We start from the raw sequence: 16,401 nt of genomic DNA on the forward strand, positions 1-16,401 counted from the left end.
CATTTTCTGAATTTGTAATTTAAAATGCCTTGATGTACAGAGAGATGATTAAATATTTTTGTCACGTTTGCACTTTATAATAGTGTATTTGTTGAGAAGCCTCTGACAAATACTAAATAGAAATTTGGTTCACCTAAAACTTTCTTGGGTAGTTTAGTTATTGAAATATTTGTAACTTCTTTTTAATGAGAATTTTCCGATATAACTTAAAGGCTTTAACCTTTTTGTTTTGTTTTACTTTTTTGTTAGACAAGATGTCATATACTCCAGCTTAGGCTGGCCTTCAGCTATCTGGGGATGACTGAACACTTGATCATCCTGTGTCTCCCTCCTGTGTACTGGGACTAAAAATGTTGGCTTCCACACTCAGCTCTATGATTCATCTTTTAACTGATATTATTACTGAACTTGTAGTTGCTTACTTGATAATCTAATTATACTCTTCAATATACTAAACTATATTCAACTTGTAATGTTACTGGGTTTTGTTTTGTGTTTTGGTAAAGTTCTTTAATACAAACATTACATTTTCATTTTTTAAGCTGATTTCAGGGTTATGGTTGCTTATTTTTACTAGGGATTAAATTTACTGTTTAATGTATCAATAGCTAATTTTTATTTCCTGATGGTTTATTATTGCCAGGTTAAATGTTACCTGTCAAAAAAGCTCTCAACTCTGCTATTAAAGTCATTCTCAAGTCACAATATAGTCCTAATTTCTTTGTTCATTTTAAAAAAAAATACATAAATTTGCTTTCTATAGAATTAATCTCTTAATAGATCACAGACCCATTAGTTGGTTTGTCATATTTCTTGTTTAATTATTAATGATATTGTATGTCTGTCCATGTTTGATCTTAGGAATGAAAGTACATGTTTTAAAACTTAAGTTAGCATTCCTAGTGCTTTCTGTAAATTAATGTATGCCATACTAATTAGGGAAATTCTTTTCGCTAACTGTAAGTACTTTTTTGATAACTTTAGGAACTATGTCAAATTATACAGATAATTTTCCTTAGTGACTTTTACCTATAATACTTAGAATTCTGTGTATGCTCTGAGTTTAACATAAGATTTAAACTGTCTATTTTTCTTTTTAGGGGCTTCACAAAGGTCAGAGTTCACATTTGGCAGGTCCTAATGATGAACGACCTCTCTCTTCCACTGGGCCTTCCCAGCATCTCCAGGCAGCTGGCTCTGGTATTCAAAATCAGAATGGACATCCCACCCTGCCTAGCAATTCAGTAACACAGGGGGCTGCTCTCAATCACCTCTCCTCTCATACTGCTACCTCAGGTGGACAACAAGGCATTACCTTAACCAAAGAGAGCAAGCCTTCAGGAAACACATTGACCATGCCTGAAGCAAGCAGGCATACTGGAGAGACACCTAACAGCACTGCCAGTGTTCAGGGACTTCCTAATCATGTCCATCAGGTGATGGCAGATTCTGTTTGCAGTCCTAGCCATGGAGATTCTAAGTCACCAGGTTTACTAAGTTCAGACAATCCTCAGCTCTCTGCCTTGTTGATGGGAAAAGCTAATAACAATGTGGGTCCTGGAACCTGTGACAAAGTCAATAACATCCACCCTACTGTCCATACAAAGACTGATAATTCTGTTGCCTCTTCACCATCTTCAGCCATTTCCACAGCAACACCTTCTCCTAAATCCACCGAGCAGACAACCACAAACAGTGTTACCAGCCTTAACAGCCCTCACAGTGGGCTGCACACAATTAATGGAGAAGGAATGGGAGAATCTCAGAGCCCCATTAAAACAGATCTGCTTCTAGTTAGCCACAAACCTAGTCCTCAGATCATACCATCAATGTCTGTGTCCATATATCCCAGCTCAGCAGAAGTTCTGAAAGCTTGCAGGTTAGTGTGGGAAAGTTAATCACAGAGTGAAAAATGTTTGACAATTTATCTGATCAAGATCTGGGAAATAAAAGATAGTGTAATCAGTCATCTAAAGTAAAAACTTGGAAGGTTTGTTATGTTTGAATGAAACTTCCGTAACTTAATCTGAGAGGGTGTTTCTGAACATGCTATTACTGCCCTCTACTGGTTACTACAGTTGCTGGTTTCAGTGTTATTGTCTGCTCTGGGGATGGAATCACATTTGACTAAAAAACAAGGCCTTGAAGAGCCTATTGTTTATTTTCGTTTTGGACTCACTAAATGTTAGACTAGAGGTAGACCTCAACAGTCATCAAGGTTAGTCTCTGGTTTACACTTCATGACTCTACAAGAAATTATAAAGGAAATAGGAAGAAGTAAGGAACAATAGAGATTAGGGCAGCCTGCTAGCCATTCATGAAAGGAAAAGCATATTCATGTTAGTTTTGGAAGGCTAAACCTTCAAACTTAGAGGAAAATTAGTCTCCTAAAGGAGGAAAAATACCTCATCATCAAAGGATCAGTCTGATTGGCTAGCACCATCTTTCTGTAGTATTTGGAGATAGAGATTCTTAATGGTCTTTTCATTGTGCATGGCACGTTTAAGTTTTCTCCTTGACTTGTATTTGTCATCCCCTGTGTATGAATAAATCTTGAATGTTAACACTGTTTGGAATAATCACAACAAGGAATTCTGCATACTTTTCTACTACATTAAATTTTAAGTTGAGGCAGTGATGTAGGTTTTTAAAGGGTCTTCATTTGGTTGCAAGTTTAATCAAAAAACAGAAAATAAGCATTCTGTAAATAGAAAAATTAAGCATTGAGTCTGTTGACATTGGCCACTTAATATAACAATTTAATTTTAAAATTTGAAATAATTCCCATTTAACTGCCAGTACTAGTGTGTCTTATTTATTATCTAAAAGTGTCATTATCTTTTCTGCTGTTTAGATTGTTTTATTGATACTGTATCTTGGATCTACCATTAAGTGTTTGTCATTAGTGAATTGTTTATATAAAATTGAGTTTTATTTTGTAGAATATGTTGCTTATGGGTAACTTACGGGAAAGAATTAGTTTAAAGTAAATTTGCTACTTATTGGGAAGAATTTCGTTTAAAATAAATTTTAATTAATCTTAATTTACCACTTCAATTGTGACACTGGAACTTTAATATACTAAAGTTTTTTTAAAAGAAAATTGAGTTGAAGTGTTTAAATGTCTTCTGGCCTGTGTTTTATCATGCATTGATTGTCATTATTTTCTGTCAATTTTTTAACTATCAGGTGGTTACTTTTATATTTCTTATTATTTCTTTGTTTAGGCCATCTTGCTGGTATCATTTTCCTGAGTGGCCTACAACATGACAACTACTGTCACTGATCTTAACTGTTTTTGGTGGGGAGGTGGGGGTAGGGGAGACATGAGCAGGCTCTCTCTGGCCTTGAACTCTCTCTGAAGACCAGGATGCCTTGCCTCTGCCACCTAAGTGCTGGAATTAAAGGTGTGCTTCACCACACTTGACCAGTCCTAACTTTTTTTCATGTCAGCGTTTAACACATTAGATCTCTAAATTTAAAAAAATAAATAAATCATATAGTAGGGTTCCTGAACATCTAAAATTCGTTTTTTAGAAATTTTGAATTTAGAGGCATTAGTCTTTTTGTCTACAAGTTACTATCATTCACTTCAACATTGAACCCCTTTAAGTGTCCAGTTCAATAGCCATAGCTGACTGGAGACACAATACCTTGATTCCTTTCCAGTATGCTTATCTTCTGTCTGCCTCTCCCTTGACTGATCTGCTCTCTGTCCTCCTTTTCTAGTTCTCTTTCTACTCTGCTAAAGCAGGGGCTTGTCCACTCTCTCTAGACACTCAGGACATTTGTTTTAACAACAGCAACAAAATAAAAACAGGGAGAAACTGAGATGTCATTTAAAGTGGGGGGAGGGTGATTCTGGAGCTATGTTATGGCCCACAAGTTATGAGCAATGTGAAAGAGCAGTTTTTGTTAATAAAATTTTATGCTATGGAGTACCTAGTTGATTGTATTTTTTTAGTGTGTTAAGGATGATGCTCTTTTATCTCATTTTTTGTTGCTGATGGGGACATTAGGACATTCACTTGAGTATATTCTAATAGTTTTATGTTAAACTTAATTTATAAAAACAATTTTGCCTCATTATAGATATTTTGTGTTATAAGTAGCTAGATACACCAAAACACTGGGTTATTTCAATCAATCTCGGCATGAATTTGTAAATGATGATATAGGAAGTCACTTCTTTATGTTGGAGATCAATCTTCTGAAGCTTAAAGAAAAGAAATTTTGTTTACAAGTAAGGGGGTGTTAGATTGATAGTAGCCTGTACTGGCATAAGGCTTCCAGGAAGTCACACAGGCATGGCATTAGGAGACCTGGGATCTATGGTTTAGGAGCTTTTTAGAGAAGATTTGAAGAATATTTGGTTTGCTCACAGAACACTTTACCATAATTTCTTTACTAAGTATGGTTGTTCCAAAATGGGAGAAAACTATTTAAAATGATGTGTTTTTTGAATCCTCTCTGTCGCCATCTTATTTCATAACTTTGCTTTCTACTTTTCTGTCCACTTTGGATTATTAAGATGAAGTTTCATTATTTCTGGTTTAAGGTGTTCTAAAGCAGTGTTCAGAAGATGACGTGAATACCCGGTATCTTAAGTATCTACTAAGATTATGAGTGTAGTTAAGTAGGAAATGTTTATAGTCTCTTATATAGATGACTGTATGCATCTGTTTTAGAGAAATTTCTGTCTGTTTCAGACTTGGTTTTAACAGGCAGATAATTTTTAAAGCACAGTAAGAAACTAATTAATATGACCTATTGGGACTCTTTCTTGGTTGCGCTATATTAACCTTGAATGGGAAAGATTCTGATGATAGAAAGGAAATTACAACTTATTTTTGTATTTAGATAAAGAAATCACAAACAAAATAAGGAATGTTTTCTATGCTCCATATGTGTGTTTATTTTACTTCAATGTAAGATATAGGAATCAAAATAAGTATTTGCAGAAATAATTTTTCTTGTTCCCACTGGATCCAAAATTCATGGATTTATAAAAATGCCTATTCATTTAATTAGAAGTTAGTTCAGAATTTTTTTTGCCTTCTATGTAAATGTAAAGCTGATTTTTTCTCCTTTTTGTTATTTTTAAAGGAATCTAGGTAAAAATGGCCTGTCTAACAGTAGCATTTTGTTGGATAAATGTCCACCTCCAAGACCACCATCTTCACCATACCCTCCCTTGCCAAAGGACAAGTTGAATCCACCTACTCCTAGTATTTATGTGAGTCTGAATTGACTAAATTTCAGCCAAACCAATGTTTACTTTTAGTTGTCTCTTATAAAAATCTTTTAGGTCACCATGGATACTCTTTAGCAAATATTACAGTTATTGGCAGCAGTGTGAATATTAAACAACAACATAAAAGATGTATTGAAAAAGATTTTATGCTATTTTGCAAATGCCTGCTCAGCTATTAACTATGATTATATTAGAAAATTTAGTTTCTTGCTTTTTTTTTTCTGTGCTGGAAACTAAACCCAGAGCTTTGCATATTCTCGTCAAGAACTTTTATAGCATTACTACTATATACCTATTGTTCCTCTCTGACTATAGGCTGGACTAGAATAAGGGAAAAATGCTTAATCTGCCTTAATTTTGAACAGTATTAAACCAAAGCTACTTGGAATTATTTATCTTATTTTTTTTTTTGTAAACTGTGTTTTAAATCTACTAATTGTTGGACCTTAGGATTCATTCTGTTTCATACATATGCTAAAAGAAATACCTTCAAATTAAACAAAGCAAAAAAAAAAAAAACTAAGACATTTTAAGAATGTGGTCTTTGGAGCTGGAGAGATGGCTCAGCAGTTAAGAGCACTTGTTACTCTTCCAGAAGGCCCAGGTTCCGTCACCTATACCTACATGATGTTTCAACCACCCATTACTCGCAGGAGACCTGATACCCTCTTCTGACCTCCATGGTACCAGTCATTTACGTGGTATCTATATACACAGGCAAAACACTCATATACATGAAATAAGAATTGATTTTTAAAACCAGCATGCCTGGATTTAAAAAATATAATAATAGGTAGATATGTGTCACCAAAAATCTTTGTAAGCTATTTATCATATTTAAAACTATCAGTTTTTTCATAGATTTTTTTTCTCTTGCTCTCTTTGTTTGTTTTTGTTTTTTAGTATTTTTGTTTGTTTTTTTGAGACAGGTTTTCACTTTAACAGCCCTGGCTGCCCCGGAACTAGCTCTGTAGACCAGGCTGGCCTAGAACTCACAGAGATGTGCCTGCCTCTGCCTCCTGAGTTCTAAAATTAAAGGCATGAGCCACCACTGCCCAGCTATAAAAGCAATTCTCAATTGTGTTTTTCACAAATAAGTCCTGCTGCTACTATATTAATATCTTCCTACTACCTTCCCATGTGAAAGAAAAAAATTAAATACACAAAGTTATAGTGATATAGTTTAAATGGCCATACATCTGTGAAAATGAATTTTGAATTTGTTCGAGAAATTTTGATTTCTTTCTGAGTTTTTAAAGCATGACAAAATTCACCATCTCTTCCCTAACTGCGTATATAGTTAAGTAGTGTTAAACACACTCATGTTGTTGTATAACCTTTCTTGAGAATTTATTTTCTGGCCAGTGTCTAACCATGGAACATCCTCTTTTCCTTAAGTCCTGGCTGTCACAATTCTGTTTTCATGTATTTCACTACTTTATATAATGGAACCACTATTTTTTCTATGACTAATTTATTTCATTTATTATGACCTCAAGATTAATCCACATGACAGGATAATCGATCAGTCAATTAACTTGGGTAGTGGTGCTAGTGTTAGTATGTTGACATACTAATGCAACTATTATACCACCAAACTCTGTCTCTTTTCTCAGTAATTTGTTTCATTTGTTGCCTGGTTTCCTCCTCCTAGGGATGAATCCTAGGCTTTTTAAGTAGTCTACCATTGAGCTTCATATTCTATCCTTTAGCAAGCTTCCAATCTTGCCTGATAAATTATTTACCTAAGTTCATGAGTAATGTTACATAAGAATGTATGGAATCATACAGACTCTTTTTGAGATTCTTTTTTCTTATTTTTAATTATGTGAGTGGAAGATTAAGTGAGTGTAGGTGATTACATGTAAGTGTAGGTGTCCCCAGGAGCTGGAGTTACAGGTGAGCCATAGGTCTGGGAATCAAGGTCAGGTCCTTTTTCTGCAAGGGCAATAAGTGCTCATGACTGAGCCATATCTCCAAGCAAAAACAATTTTATTTTTGGTCAAAGGGACTCTATCACTTTAACTGATCTCGAACTTAGAGATATGCCTATTTCTGACTCCTGGGTACTGGGATTGAAGATGACTGCCACCACTCTCAGCTTCTGTATAGGATCTTTTAACTCTTTTACTTTTTGGTTTTTCAATAGGGGCAGTATTGAAGATAAAACCCAGAGCCCCATGGATGTCAAAAACACTATCATGAACCTACAACCCAACTTATACTTTGTGATTTCTTGCTCTCAGGGATGCTGGACTGAAGGCCTTAATGGAGGCTGAACCAATCTCCCTACTCTTGCTCGTTGTTTTTCTTCCTTTTTAAGGTCCAATTGTACTTAAAGCACTTTGGTTTTGAAATTTAAATGTAATTTCTGCTGCATAATTTGTTCAACATGTAGTACACAAAAATATATGTGGTTACTTACTATCTAGTCATTATTAAAACCAAATGCAAAAGTACTAGAAAATAGAAAAGAAATATAAATGCATGAAATAGAATAGATTGATAAGCAGTGAATCTGAGACATAATATTTAAGTTAAAAGCTCTATTTTCCTGAGATATAACCACATATTTTAATTTTACAGTTGGAAAATAAACGTGATGCTTTCTTTCCTCCATTACATCAATTTTGTACAAATCCAAACAACCCTGTTACAGTAATACGTGGCCTTGCTGGAGCTCTTAAATTAGGTACGCTTAAGGAAAAATGTTTTCTATGCATGCTGTCTTTTAATCTTTTAAAACACCAGTAGAGAGTGTCGTTACCACCCACTACCATTCACATACACATTTTTATTCTAATATGGATGGAGGATCATGATTAATTTTACTTGAGGTTCATGATTTGAGTGCATAATGGTGATGATGTTAGTTGCTGGCAATTTTTTTTTTAAATTTAGCTTTTACTTTTATCAAGTTTTATAATAGTGGGTTATGTTTACTACCAGGAAAATTTTGAATATAAAATGTAAGTGAAATTTAGTATACTCTTCAAATAATGTACTATAGCCCCATTGGTATTTGCTAGTGCCCACACAGATTAAGTACATGAAAAGTTTGACCATTGGACTCTTGACTCTTTCTTTGTTGGAACACCATGAATATTGGGAATACCTTGGTCTTCAGAGTGTATAGATGACCTAGTCAGTTTTTAGGGGAACTTGGATATATTACTATAAAATGCTTTCTCTTTAAAAAAAAAAAAAACGGTGAGGGGCGGGAGAACTTGTTGGATGCATTTTTGCTTTGCTTTCGTTGACTTCTTTTATTTATTTATGGCTTACTTGTAATAAAGACCTGGGACTTTTCTCTACTAAAACTTTGGTGGAAGCTAACAATGAACATATGGTAGAAGTGAGAACACAGTTGTTACAACCAGCTGATGAAAACTGGGACCCTACTGGAACCAAGAAAATCTGGCATTGTGAAAGTAATAGATCTCATACTACAATTGCTAAATATGCTCAGTACCAAGCATCCTCATTCCAAGAATCATTGAGAGTAAGTGTTTGCTTCCTGGAGATTATTTTTAGATATTTTAAAATTATTTCATTTTGAAGTTTTGAAAGTAGATGTCATCAGATTATATTATGTTACATAAAACATAATAATAAGTGCTACCCAGTTTACTTAAACCTGTGAGTTGATTCAGTAAGTATTGTTCAGAGAGGGAATTACTGCCTAGTAAGATGTTTCAACATTACTAAAATCATGTATCATAATGAGAGCTTTATGAGTCCTCACACAAACTGGAGATAAAACATCCACAGAAGTGAGTTTGAAATATTACTCTAATACTGCCTTGTGCTGAGTTGTTTGTTCATATCTTTTGCACAGGAAATTTAATTTAGTTTACTAGATTTGCTTATCTCTTTAAAAATATTTAAAATGTTTCTGAGTTCACATTTTTAGTCCAGACAACCTTTTTACATGAAATTATATATTTGGGTTACTGTCTTAAGTAGATTTTCTGTTGCTGAATTGAAACACCATGACCGACACAACTTGGGGAGGAAAGGGTTTATTTGACTTACTATATCATCAAAGGAAGTCAGGCAGGAACCTCGAGGCAAGAGCTGGTGCAGAGGCCATGAAGTAGTGCTGCTTACTGACTTGCTTCTCCCTGGCTTGCTCAGCCTGCTTTCTTATACAACCCATGACCACCAGTTTAGGATGGCACAACTCGCAATGAGCTAGGCCCTACCCCATCGGCCACTAATTGAGAAAATGCCCCACAGCTTTAAGGAATCTTACAGAAACATTTTCTCAGTTGAGGTTCCCTCCTTTTAGATGATAACTCTACCTTATGTCAAGTTGACATACACTAGCCACTTCCACTGTCCCTTTCTATAAACTAAAACCTGTCCTGCAAATTGTATTGAGTTACAGTGAATTATATCAGTTTTCTCTCCTTGCAAATAGAGCTACTGTGAGAATCTGTCATTTAGTAGCATGGGGAAGGGGAAAGAGTCACCAGATATGTGGAATACTAAGCTAAAATGCCTTTTACTAATTTTTAGGAAGAAAATGAGAAAAGAAGTCACCATAAAGACCATTCTGATAATGAATCTACATCATCAGATAAGTAAGTCATTTTTCATTTCTACTTAATATTTCTGTTTAAAAGATGCACTTGTAATTTTGCTTCTTTCTTTTTAAGTTCTGGGAAAAGGAGAAAAGGACCCTTTAAAACCATTAAGTTTGGGACCAACATTGACCTGTCTGATGACAAAAAGTAAGTCCTTGTGATAGTTCTGTGAACTGATGCAAAGACGTGTCCTTGCTCTGGTCCAGAATTGTTTACAATTTCTTCTGTTTTATTCCTTATCATTTTTTTATAAATCGATATAAAATAAACTAAATAATTTTACTAGACTTTACAGTTAAATTATTATTTTTTTTTTATTTAAGACTGTTATATCCTTCTTTTCCCACTGATACCCTAACTTTATGGTAGGTAGTTTTTCATTATGTTCTAGGTCTATAATTTTAATGCTATTTTTCATTGGTAGGTTAATTTAGATATTCCATTATTTCTTATTTGAAAGCAAAATGTTTATAGATTTTTTTTTCTCATTGGAACATAAAAGCAAGGCATTACTCTTTTTTTTTTTTCTTTATAGGTGGAAACTGCAGTTACATGAGCTGACTAAACTTCCTGCTTTTGTGCGTGTCGTATCAGCAGGAAATCTTCTAAGCCATGTTGGTCATACTATACTGGGCATGAACACAGTTCAACTATATATGAAAGTTCCAGGAAGCAGAACGCCAGGTAAACTTAATATATCATAAAACATGATGCATATGAAGAGAATCAGAATCTTTCTGTTTAAAATGAATAGAACTAAAAAGGATTATTCTTATAAGATTTGATGCTTTTAATAGGACTTAGGTCAAGATTTTTTTCCCTTTGATATCTTTCAAGTCTGCTACTAATACTTTGTTCTTAAAAGTTCATTAGGGCACCCTGTAGTCCAACAACTGTTGTTTCTGCATACTTCTAAGAATGGCATGTGTACAGTGTTTTGTAACAGTTTTTAAAATCACAGTCATAATAGAATGTCTTACTTTATATCATGGCCTAGTACATGTTATGTATGTGACAACAGCCTCACTTGAAAAATACATTTTCCTTTCTGTGTAGTTTTAAAAAGAAACTGTGATTACAATCCTCTGGTTAGGTTGCAAATGGTAGTTTCAAAAGCATTTAATATGGAATAATTACTGGATTCATCATGTGGACTTTGCCACCAGTTACACTGTGTACTTTTGCAAGTCATATTCTTTCTTTGAATTGTTTTATTCATGTCAAGTGGTTTAATTTTCAGCTTTCATGTTTCAATCTACCACTAATGTATTTTATTCTTCGGGGCCCATGGATTGACATGAAACTGCCGAGTAATATTTTGAAATATTTAGCAATCACTATAATCCTAGCATCAATGAATTAGTACAGTTACTGATAAGAAATAAAGTACCTATAGGTTGCATATCTCTGTCATGTATTTTCAGTCTTTTACTTGAAGTAAACCTAGCTTAAAATCCAAACTGCTTATTTTCTTTGTCACCTTAATGAATCATAGCTTAAGAATTATTTCAAAGTAGAACCATGTTGCTTTTGACTAATAGAGATCATTGGTTGCTATCTCTGACTGTCCAGACAAGTCTCATTTGTAGACTATGTATTCCATCTTTGGAGATGTAAGATCTAAGAATGAATATTATTAAACCAACAAACAATACAAATTGTTTTCCAGGGGAATCTTACGTATTAAAACCATTTATTGCAGTTTATTCTCGTGTCATTTCATAGTTTGATAAAGGACAAAAAATTCTGGCATCAATTGCAAGAGAATCATATTCTACTTTCTGTTCCATCATTAGACAGCAATATAAACATTGGGCAAGCTATTTGAACTCACTTATTTTCTTCTGTCTTTATTATCAGATTGATTCTGTTTTAAAAACCATCCAGTTTGAATTATTTTCTGCAAATAATATGCCCTAATTGAAAAGAATTTTTCGTTATAAATCTTAGGAAAGAATAAGTATGGAGAATATTTGGTTGCTTGTGCCTATACAGTTCTGAATATTTTTTAATATTTTATTACATTTATTGTGTATGTCTACATATGGTTGCACAAGCCTGCATATATGTGCCATGGCATACATGTGAAAGTCAGAAATAACTTGCCCAGAGTCAGTTTCTGTCCTTTTACCATGTGGATCTAGAGGATTGAACTCTGATTGTCCTGATTGATTAATAACAAACATTCTTATATGCTGAGCAATGGCCCTGGACTCCCATGCCCCATTTGTAGAGTTTTATTTGCTGGGGGCAATCAGAAGGCTCTGAGGAATGCTAAGTACCTGCATCAGAAAACATTTTGTTGGGTCTGGAGAGATGGCTCAGAGGTTAAGAGCACTGATTGTTCTTCCAGAGGTCCTGAGTTCAACTCCCAGCAACCACATAGTGGCTCACAATCATCTGTAATGAAATCTGGTGCCCTCTTCTGGCTTGCAGGCACACATGCAGACAGAACACTGTGAACAAAATAAATAAATAAATCTTTTAAAAGAAAAAAAAAGAAAAAACATTTTGTTATCTTTTTTAAATCATTTTAATATTAATTTAAAAATAGATTCCATACATAAAAGAAAATGTGATACATGTCTTTCTTAAACCTGCTCATGTCATATAGCATAATAATCTCTAATTCCATCTATTTTCCTGTGAGTGTGGTAATTTCATTTTTACAGCTGAGTAAAATTCATGTTCTGTAGGTGTAGTGGGATTTCTTTAATTTCTTTTATCTAGGCTGGTTCCATGTATAAATAGTGCAGCAGTCAGTGTGAACATTACAGCGTGAAGGTCCAGAAGTTGTGCTTGTCGTTTTTGAGGAATCTCTATACTGATTTCCATAGTAGCCACACTGGTTTACATTGCCATCAGAAGTGTATAAGGGTTCCGCTTTTCCTATATCCTTACCAGCACTTTTTGTCTCTTGATTTCTTCATACTCATTTTGTCTGGGTTGAGAGACAGCAATTTCAAAGCAGTTTTAATTTTGCGTTTTCCTGATGTCTAAGGATGCCAAACAGTTTTTCAAGTATTTATTTGCTTCTTTTAAAATACTAGTTCCATTAGCCCATTTATTTGATGATTAGGAAGAAGAATTTAATATTTTTGGTTCTTTATATTATGTAGTAATCCCCTGTCTGAGGTCATTGGTAACAACTTTTCTTCTATTCTCTCAAAGGAATTACCTGAAGAATTCCTTGAAGGTAGTGGTGTCCAATAGAAATATAATGCAAATTATATATAACTTAAAAAGTCATTTTGATATATTAAAGTACAAAGAGTAAATGAAGTTAATTTTTCCCTTTAACACCCAAAATATAAACATATAATCAATACAAAATTACAAAGATGTTTCACATTTTTTTATACCATGTATTTGAAATCTAGTGTATACTCTGCAATTGCTACCGCTTCCAACTCACATTGTAAAAAGGTTTTCTGTATTAGATTGCATGGTCTTACAAGAAATGTGTATAGTTTAATCAGTACACTATAAGAAATAACATTTTTTGTGTGTCTTGTATTAAAGTTGTTCTGGAGTTACATAAGTACAAGTGATAGTTGTTTTAGCTTTACAATCAGACTGTATATTTTAAACTACAGGGTTGTGTTTAGGCTTTACTCTTAAAGAATTTTGTATAGACAATTAAGGTTTATTTAGTAGCTCTGACTGTAACTAGAGCTCATTTTTATTTAGAATCCATACTGTGGTACATTTCCAAATACATACTTAAAGTAACTACTAAGTACCATTACATTGCTTGCCCTGAGATGACGTGAAGCAAGAAGTCCTTGCCTCAGTTCCTTGGTGACTCCTTAGTTAAGTGAAAATAAAACAAAATAGTAATTCTTTGGGAACAAAGTTTGTTTTCCTCCAAAGGACCTAGGTACTACACCAAAAATACAAATTTTGTGTTTTAAATTCATCAGTTAACCATCAATGCAGGGAAGGCAAGATACAAAGTATTATACTACAAATGTCTACTAACTTTAAGTTACCTTTCTTTTGGTATTTATTTCCTGACAGTCAACCTATGATTATCTCCGTGTGTTCTGATAAAGTTGATCTTCATGTATGGAGAAAGAGGGAGGATCTTCTCTATTTTGCTATTTTCTGCAAGAGCACAATGGACTCTTAAGCACTGAGGCATATATCTGGCCTAAGTAGCTATGTTTTTAAAGCCAGGCTTTGTTCACAATGAAAAAGAAAAAAGTAATGGCATCTACAACTAATGTATATTGTTTATTAGACACCATTCTAATCATTATTTCATTTATCTTCAAAATAACAATTGTATAGAAATTATTAATATTTATTCTTATTTCTAAGGAAGGTGAACTAAAAATGTTTTACAGCTTGCTTTGGTTAATGTTATAACTGAGCCAGGCAACTTATCAAAGCCTAAATTCTACTTTGCCTTCCATGTTAGCCCTTACTGGATAACTTAGGAGTAGTTGACCTAACTCAGTCATAAAGCCAGACTTATCACTATAAAGAACTGAATCTTTAACATTATCTATAGACATGAAACCTTTAAAATGTTAAATAAAGACACATTTTCTATAGAATTAATAGTATGTTGATTTATTTTTCTTTTTGCCTTTTAGGTCATCAAGAAAATAATAACTTCTGTTCAGTTAATATAAATATTGGCCCAGGTGACTGTGAATGGTTTGTTGTTCCTGAAGGTTACTGGGGTGTTTTGAATGACTTCTGTGAAAAGTAGGTTTTCAAACTGAATTTTATTTAAACATGATTATTATAAAACAGTATTGTAAAGGACAACTTACCAAACTCGATAGCCTAATGCAGATATACACTCAGCTTTTAGTTACCATTTAGTGGAAAAATGTGTATTAAATTGATTCCAAACCTATTACGTTATGAGAAAACTTTTAAAGGTATCATGAAACCACTCTGTGAAATATAGTAGTAGGCATGTATTTAGAGGTTAGAAATTTTGAGTTATTAGTTTCATTTTTAAAATGATACATTCAAGTTCTTATTTATAAGGCATACGTTCTTTTTTTTTTTAATTTATTTATTTATTAAGGATTTCTGCCTCGTCCCCACAACCGCTTCCCATTTCCCTCCCCCTCCCCCGATCAAGTCCCCCTTCCTCATCTGCTCGAAGAGCAATCAGGGTTCCCTGACCTGTGGGAAGCCCAAGGACTGCCCACCTCTATCCAGGTCTCGTAAGGTGAGCATTCAAACTGCCTAGGCTCCCACAAAGCCAGTACGTGCAGTAGGATCAAAAACCCACTGCAATTGTTCTTGAATTCTCAGTATTCCTCATTGTCCGCTATGTTCAGCTAGTCCGGATTTATCCCATGCTTTTTCAGACCTAGGCCAGCTGGCCTTGGTGAGATCCCAATAGAACATCCCCATTGTCCTAGTGTGTGGGTGTAGAAAAAAATTTCATAAATATTTTCAGAAAGTGAAGGAAACTCTGTAAGTGAACATGCTTATTGGGAATAACTCAAGCTTGAACATATTACTTTTTACCATTTCATGATATAAATTCTTTTTAAAACTGGCATCTTTTTTTAAAAAGGCTTTTTATAAAACTTAATTAACTGCTTCAGGTTTTGTTTCAAGAAAAAGAGAAGGGTTCAGCGACTAAAGGTGTGGACTTAGTAAAATGATATTAGAAGTTAAAAATATGTGCTACTTCAAAGTAGCTACAGATTTTCACTTGAATCTTGAAGAAATAAATTCAACAAGTAATGCTATCTTTAGATAAGTCTTCCTGTACTTTACTATAATTAATTTTACTCTTTTCGTGCATACAGCAGTTTTTATTACTCTATCAGTTAAGTTTTATTGAAATTAATTAGTATTAAGAAACTTTTGACATTCTTTTATAAAGAATTTATTAGAGCCCTTGATCCATTTGCTCTGTTTTTCTTATTTCAGAAATAATTTAAATTTCTTAATGGGTTCTTGGTGGCCCAACCTTGAAGATCTTTATGAAGCAAATGTTACAGTGTATAGGTTTATTCAGCGACCGGGAGATCTGGTCTGGATAAATGCAGGCACTGTTCATTGGGTTCAAGCTATTGGCTGGTGCAACAACATTGCTTGGAATGTTGGTCCACTTACAGGTATTTTAAAAGAATATGCTTGAAAAAAGATTTGACCTTTTAAAAAAGACTAATTAATGTATTTAGAAGGAACTGTCTCATTTTTATTATAAATTTTTATTATAAAAGTTAAATGATAGTTAACTATCGAATCTAAAACCATAAATCCTTAACAAATGAAAGGCCTATATAGTTATACATGGAAGATATACTTGTAATAATTTTTAGAGTCATTGATTTTGCTTTATAAAGGGGCCTCTTAAGGGAGAAAAAAACTAAGTAAAAATACATTCTTTTAGATTTTTCTTTTTTCTCCTGTGTTGGCTTATGAAATACAATTTGAATTATGCCTATCTTTAGAGATTAAGAATGTGGCCTTTGGAGCCAGAAAGACCTGGATTTAGACTAGGACTTGGCTTATGTGAGTTTGGGCAAGTTACTTGATTTTTCCGGTCCTTGATTTCTTCATCTAGGGATGAAA

At 33.8% G+C, this 16,401-nt stretch overlaps 1 protein-coding gene across 7 annotated transcripts in view; it reads left to right on the top strand.

Annotated features, from left to right (window-relative positions):
• The window catches only part of LOC121441113 (lysine-specific demethylase 6A-like), a 136,517-nt gene that overhangs the window by 103,176 nt on the left and 16,940 nt on the right, over window positions 1-16,401 (top strand). For all 7 annotated transcript variants that reach the window (XM_041642248.1, XM_041642245.1, XM_041642246.1 and 4 more), the window contains 9 exons: window positions 1,101-1,879; window positions 5,107-5,236; window positions 7,841-7,946; window positions 8,551-8,756; window positions 9,776-9,840; window positions 9,916-9,990; window positions 10,379-10,527; window positions 14,445-14,559; window positions 15,754-15,941. In XM_041642248.1, coding sequence (XP_041498182.1) covers window positions 1,101-1,879; window positions 5,107-5,236; window positions 7,841-7,946; window positions 8,551-8,756; window positions 9,776-9,840; window positions 9,916-9,990; window positions 10,379-10,527; window positions 14,445-14,559; window positions 15,754-15,941 — 1,813 coding nt within the window. The remainder of the gene's footprint in view (window positions 1-1,100; window positions 1,880-5,106; window positions 5,237-7,840; window positions 7,947-8,550; window positions 8,757-9,775; window positions 9,841-9,915; window positions 9,991-10,378; window positions 10,528-14,444; window positions 14,560-15,753; window positions 15,942-16,401) is intronic.

This window comes from Microtus oregoni, unplaced genomic scaffold (assembly GCF_018167655.1).
Source record: "Microtus oregoni isolate MIOR12 unplaced genomic scaffold, Mior012 000073F_ref0000255, whole genome shotgun sequence".
Lineage (NCBI taxonomy): Eukaryota > Metazoa > Chordata > Mammalia > Rodentia > Cricetidae > Microtus > Microtus oregoni.